This window comes from Synchiropus splendidus, chromosome 1 (genome assembly GCF_027744825.2).
Source record: "Synchiropus splendidus isolate RoL2022-P1 chromosome 1, RoL_Sspl_1.0, whole genome shotgun sequence".
Lineage (NCBI taxonomy): Eukaryota > Metazoa > Chordata > Actinopteri > Syngnathiformes > Callionymidae > Synchiropus > Synchiropus splendidus.
In genome coordinates this window covers 29,186,437-29,192,436 of record NC_071334.1, presented here as the reverse complement: position 1 = coordinate 29,192,436, position 6,000 = coordinate 29,186,437, and the positions used below count along the sequence as shown (strand labels likewise).

Genomic DNA, 6,000 nt, shown 5'->3' with positions numbered 1-6,000 from the left:
TAGATACAGTACATGATCTATCAAAATGGTGTTGTCAAATTCAGATCACTACAGAACATCCCAGTTTTGTAAGCTCTTGCTTGACCTTGATACTGGTTAAATAGGTTAGTAATCCTTCTTCATTCCCATGGCGTAATACATTGATGTTTGGGAAAGCTGACTTTTGCGTCCTATACCGACAACAAAGGCAGCCTTCTGCGTTGCATTTTGACACATTAAGTTTTGAATTGAATTACGTGATCTGCCTTCTGCAGCAATCTGACATAAAAAAATAAATAAATAAATAAAGTCATTGGATGGCGCTCCATTCATTCTATCTGCAACAACATGTCAACTGCTATTTAAAGCCCAGTGCCATCTCTAACTCAATATCCTAACTTGCAAAATGATGAGGGTTATCCTGAATGGCAAAGCACAAAGGTCATCCCTACTTCATTATCCTTCCAGGCAAAGCTTTTTACAACAACACAAGAGAGCCACGTAAGGAGATATAAATAGGAACTGACTTTTTTTTTTGTTGTGTTTTTTTGATGTGTATACATCAACATGCAATGCAGAAGGCTGCCTTTGCCATCAGTATAGGGCATGAGAGGCCATGGTAGTGTTAAATACAGTAAGAGAGCTTGAAAAAGACTCCACAAGTAGGTTTCATATATTTCAGCTAAAGTCGCTAACGCAATGTTCAGTTCCGCTAGTGTGCAAAGATGGCATTTTCTCCTGACATAGTGCAGATGTGTCCTTTAGCCCTCAGTGTTCGGTGTGACAACAGAACTCCAGCCTGAGTCCCTTTGACCAAACATGAGTTTATCTCTCTCGAAATAGCTTTTTGAAACTTGTTTAATGTTGGCATTTTGTATTTAATAAAAAATAAGAAAATAGAACTCAAGAATGATGTTCACACTGAGTTCAAGTATTTAGATTTTCAAGTGTCTTTGCAGCCACCCTACTGTTGCCAACTACTTGCTTCTTTGTGCAGTCAGAACACGAACAATATTGTAAATATGATGGTCTTATTTTTGGACCACTGACTTTTGTGAAATGGTCCGAATCTGTTTTTTTCTTTGTTTTAAATATTCTTGTACCTGAGAGCAGATACCCGGATACAGTCAAACATGTGTTGTGAATTTGTATGACAGACTCCGTTCAAGGAGGGAATTCCTTCACACCCCTTCAAGCTGCACATGTGCGCAGCATCTGCTCCACACACACACAACACACGCAGACACTCATGGAGAGCCAGGTTGTGAGAGAAAACGCTAAACAGTCACCAAAAAAAGAGCAGGGGAAAATATTGTCTTTACAGATATCATCTTTTGATTAGCTCTTCTAACATCCATTTGTTTCATCTGCTTATCTCTATCTGGACATCTCCGACTATCCCGAGTCGCTGCCTTTCATACAGTATGGCCGCCACTTCCTTCAGTGACAAGCTGCTGTGGACTTTCAAAGACGTTTGCCGCTGGCTCCTTTGAAGGTCGATTGTGCAAGGGTGCATGTGAGACGACACGCGTGTTTATCAGACACACAAACATCGCGTGTATGTACGCTCTATATACAAGCACAAACACATGCAAAGCACTTGTATTGCAACAAGCGTTTAGAATGAATGCATTTTCTTTGCCAGGACACATTTATTGCTCTCATCACTGAGGAAAAGAATGTAAACATGATCCGGCTCATTAGAGGATTAATTACTACCGGCGCAGCAAGAATGGGGATGTCGTGCTAGCGAGGGAAGCACTTTCTGCAACTGTTCACTTTGTTTTCTCTCTCCCCGTGTGTTGCAGGATGTTGGAGTACTCCCTCAACCTGCAGAACGTCAGCTTTTCGGCAGTGAGGACAGTTCGCGTGCTGAGACCTCTAAGAGCCATCAACCGCGTGCCAAGTGAGTGCAGACCACCTGCTTTCTTAAAAGATAAATAACGCTGACAAGAAACTCCACCACAGGGAAATAATCTACACGGTAAAAGCAGAATCCTGCTGACTCAGCTTAAGGTTGCATGCAGACCTGTGACTCAAGAGGATCAGAGTACCAAGGTCATATGAAGGTTCTTTACATTACGTTTACGTGGTACGTTTAGATGGCGACCAAGGCCAATGATGAAGGCTGGTTAGGTCTGCACAAAGAAAAATGAGGGACAAGTAATGAAAGTGACAGCTAGGAAACACAACAGAACGTTTTGAAAACCCCTGCACTCATTCTGGAGTGTCCCTTAACACCGTGGTATATATGACATGGTAAGTGTCATAACACTTGTTCCCACAACATTGTAAGCGCCTCAGTCTTGCCTACTTCTTCTTTGTGTTTTGGCATTCAGCGGTTGCCAAAGGAAGTTGGCGTGCTTCACCTTAAGTGGGGTCCACGCATAATGATAATGGCTTGGGTGGCCTGATAATCTCTTCTCTTCCAAGATGATCCTCACATCTGAGATGAGTTGTATGACTTAATGGATCCCAATAATCAGCTCCAAATATGCATGGGCAGAGCTGACTGATCCCGGCTTCAACTGTGATGGAGAATATTTGACGACAGAAAACAAAAGTGTCACCCATAGACATCACATACCTAACAAAGCGCTATATCTTTCTCTTTGTTTTGATTTACTGGAAAAGGCATAGCCATCTTGACTGATGCACACTACAAAGCGAACAATAGCGAAACCTGCTGGGGGGTAGCGAAGTTACTGTATGACATAAAAGTAGTACCTGAATGTAACTTAAGTTCTCTGAATATGGCCAAAGCATTTTAACTGTTCACATAGCAGTCCCTGCTTTTATGCTGCCAAGATCCAAAGGAGACAAACAGTGGGAGTTGGGGGGCTGACTGAGAGACAAGGAAACTCTGGGGGAGGTGTTGATGTTTATTGATTTTATGACAATAGAACTACAAAAAGCACTGTGGATCATGTGGAGTAAATCACAGTCTGTCTGCTGCCTTTGGTTGCCTGTGCGGGATGTGAGGATTTCGCTTTCATTCTGCGTGTAGTGTTTGTGTTTCTGACGTTTAATTGTTGAACAGACTTTTCTTGAGGATGTGAACGTTGAAACACACAAGATCACAGTCATCCTGTCCTCTTCTCTCTTTCTTGTTGTGTTTTCTTGCAATGTTTCCTGTTCACTTTGTCATGTGACATTTCTGGCTTAGAGGACTTTAAAATCGTGGGGTGTCAGCCAGAAAAAAATTAAATGAAAAATAAATCTCTCATGATTTCTGCTTTATACAGCCCATCCTCCCGATCCACATCTTTTTTTCATGTACTCTTTCACTGAAGGAAAAAATTTTTTCAATTGTGAACCCTGTGTGTTTGTTTGTCGGTACTTTGTATCACCCCTTTAGCGTGTGTGCGTTCTTCTTTTGGAACCTTGCAAGTTGGCATGAAAGTGGCCCTGCCACCTGCTGGTGGGCATGACTAATTACCTTTTATTGTCACATGGTAATGGAAAAGCCAGTAGTAGAGCCACCATACATGTCTGTGAGACCCTTTCTGGTTAAAAATGACACCAGATATGAACTCAACTAACTTCTCTGTGCAGATATTGATACTGATCATTGATAGTGAGTCCTTAAACCAGGGGTCTCATCTCAAAGTGGCCGCAATGGGTGCAGGTTTTTGTTCCAACCTGACACGCTCACAGAGTTTACCGAATCAGGTGTCAGCTGAAACAAGCAGCACCTGTCGGACAAGCTACAGATTACAGTCCTCAAGACACCTGGTTGGTGAGAAGGTTCTTGATTTGTTGGACCAAAAGCCTGGACCCACTGCGGCCCTTCGAGGACCAGTTTATGACCCCTGCTTTAGACCGTAAGTAACTGGGTATTATTGCTGTGTAAAACCTGCAAACATCCAGGCGAGATTCTCTCAGAGGAGCTGCGATTGGGTTCTTTGCTGGAAGCCCTGGCTTGCTTGAGCAAGCGTGAAATTTTGAACAAGAATGCTTGCAGAGATAGTTGGAATCTGCATTTGTCCAAACTTGACTGTGGTGGGTCTTTTGATCATCCCATACAGACGCAATCAGCTGTGAAATCTCAAACTCCTCTGCCCTCCTTTCCCAGTCTCCCTGAGAATTAATTCAGCACAAGCCATTTCCATATTTAAATAGACCATAGCTCATGATGATCCCACCCACTTGCCCATTCATTCACTCATTTAAACCATTCAGTTTTCTTCGAAAGACAGGAACAAAGAACTGTTCATCATTGCGAATCATCTGTCCTTATTCTTGTGCTGCAGGGGTTGTGTCATTTGGGTTGAACAACAAGTGAGCTGATCGACCATTCTGTGGAGCCATTTGTGTACTCACGGGTATCTGTCTTCATCCCTTCCGACGTCCAATAAAGTCCTTTATGGCGGCTTGTAGCACTCATCGTAGCTCTGGGTGGGGATGTTTGTGGAAGAGCCTATTTCTGAGGCTCAATTTTGGCAGCAACTACGACATTTATCAATCTTTCATTACTCAGAAGTGGAAGCTTGGGTGGTGAACATAGTAATAAAGAGGTGAAAAACTGATTATAATTTTGCTCTCTGACATTCTGGCATATGACAAGGTGGTGTCAGATTGGTCAAGTTCTAAATGTGTGCATTATGACTGAGGTTCCAACTGTACAGTTGGAATCTCCTGTTGTTTTAGAATACCAGACACCTATTACTTTTGTTCTTTAGCAGCGTGACAGACCAAGTCGATTTGAAATGATCTGCAGTGGCTTGTTTTCTGTCACAACAAAGTCTCAACATTCATCATGTTTTAGAAAATTGTAATTGTAATTCCAATGTGTCAATTAGGAAAGGAGTTTTTGCTGTTTATTTGTCTCTAGTTTTAACATTTAGCAGCTAATTACCCACTGAATTTAAGAAGGAAAATAGATCTTGTTCATACATAGGCCGCACTGGTCTATAAGCCTCAGGTGCAGTGGTGCTGTCTGAGCCGTAGAAGGTCAGTGGTGCTACTGGCTTCAAAATGATGATATGATGATAAATTTAGTTTTCGAAAACAGGGTGCAGCATTGAGACTAACTGATGAAACAAACTTGTTGTTCTGAACTTGAATCAAGAACTCCTCACATCTTTTATTTACATTGGAGTGCCATTAATGCACTGTTTTCGCCCATGTGTCCCAATTTCCGACAGCACACTCACAAGTTTTGCTCTGTTGGTGGAGCTATGGACACACAGACGAAAACAACATTTTGAGCGCTTTAAGGTCAATGAAATGTCCTTGTGTGGTGTGACGGAGCTCAATATTTTGGCAGTATGAAGCTCTTTAGCCTGTAAAAATCCATGTACTTGCTGCCTTGTTGCAAAAGTAGGAAATACCGTACTCTAAATCTGTTTCACTTCATGTTGTGCTGGACAACATCTTTATTTTGTCACCTTTAAGTTTTGATTTTTTTCGCCATAACTTGTACACATTTTAGTATCTCCTCTCAGGTTTAGCTGAGACCTGAATGTGATTACGTATTACAGCATAAATACCTGGGGAAACCACTTTCAATGAGTGTCATGCATAATGCCGCATCCTTTATACTGTACAAAAACACTCGTGATGAGCATTTAAATAAATCAGGTGGCTGACATTAAAATAGCCGTTAAATTCTGCAGTGCACTGATAAACAAAGGTACTCTGGAAAGGCAGCTGCTTGAATAAAGACAATCCATTTCTAGTATGAATCACACATAGGAGGGTTTGAGTGTGTCGTCTTCTACCCCACATGTAGATGATAATGGACTGTCACTTCCAACAAGCGCATAAATCACGTTCAATGCAGGCCACTAAATCGCAGCAGTCCCAGCCATGTGGCGGTAAGTATTGATGTTTAATGAAAATGGAGCCAGGTGAGGTATTTCATCAGGTGCAAACTAGACAGGTGACATTAAATCTTCAGTTCATAGCTGCATCAGTGAGCTTTGTCGACTGTCATTGTGGCAGTTTTCACCGCCTGTGTAACTGCCTGTTTAGACCATTCCCTCACCACCATCCACACATCATGCACATATTAAATAA

General features: G+C 42.0%; 1 protein-coding gene across 13 annotated transcripts in view; it reads left to right on the top strand.

Annotated features, from left to right (window-relative positions):
• The window catches only part of cacna1g (calcium channel, voltage-dependent, T type, alpha 1G subunit), a 183,307-nt gene that overhangs the window by 94,332 nt on the left and 82,975 nt on the right, over positions 1-6,000 (top strand). For all 13 annotated transcript variants that reach the window (XM_053854153.1, XM_053854164.1, XM_053854157.1 and 10 more), the window contains exon 5: positions 1,788-1,885. In XM_053854153.1, coding sequence (XP_053710128.1) covers positions 1,788-1,885 — 98 coding nt within the window. The remainder of the gene's footprint in view (positions 1-1,787; positions 1,886-6,000) is intronic.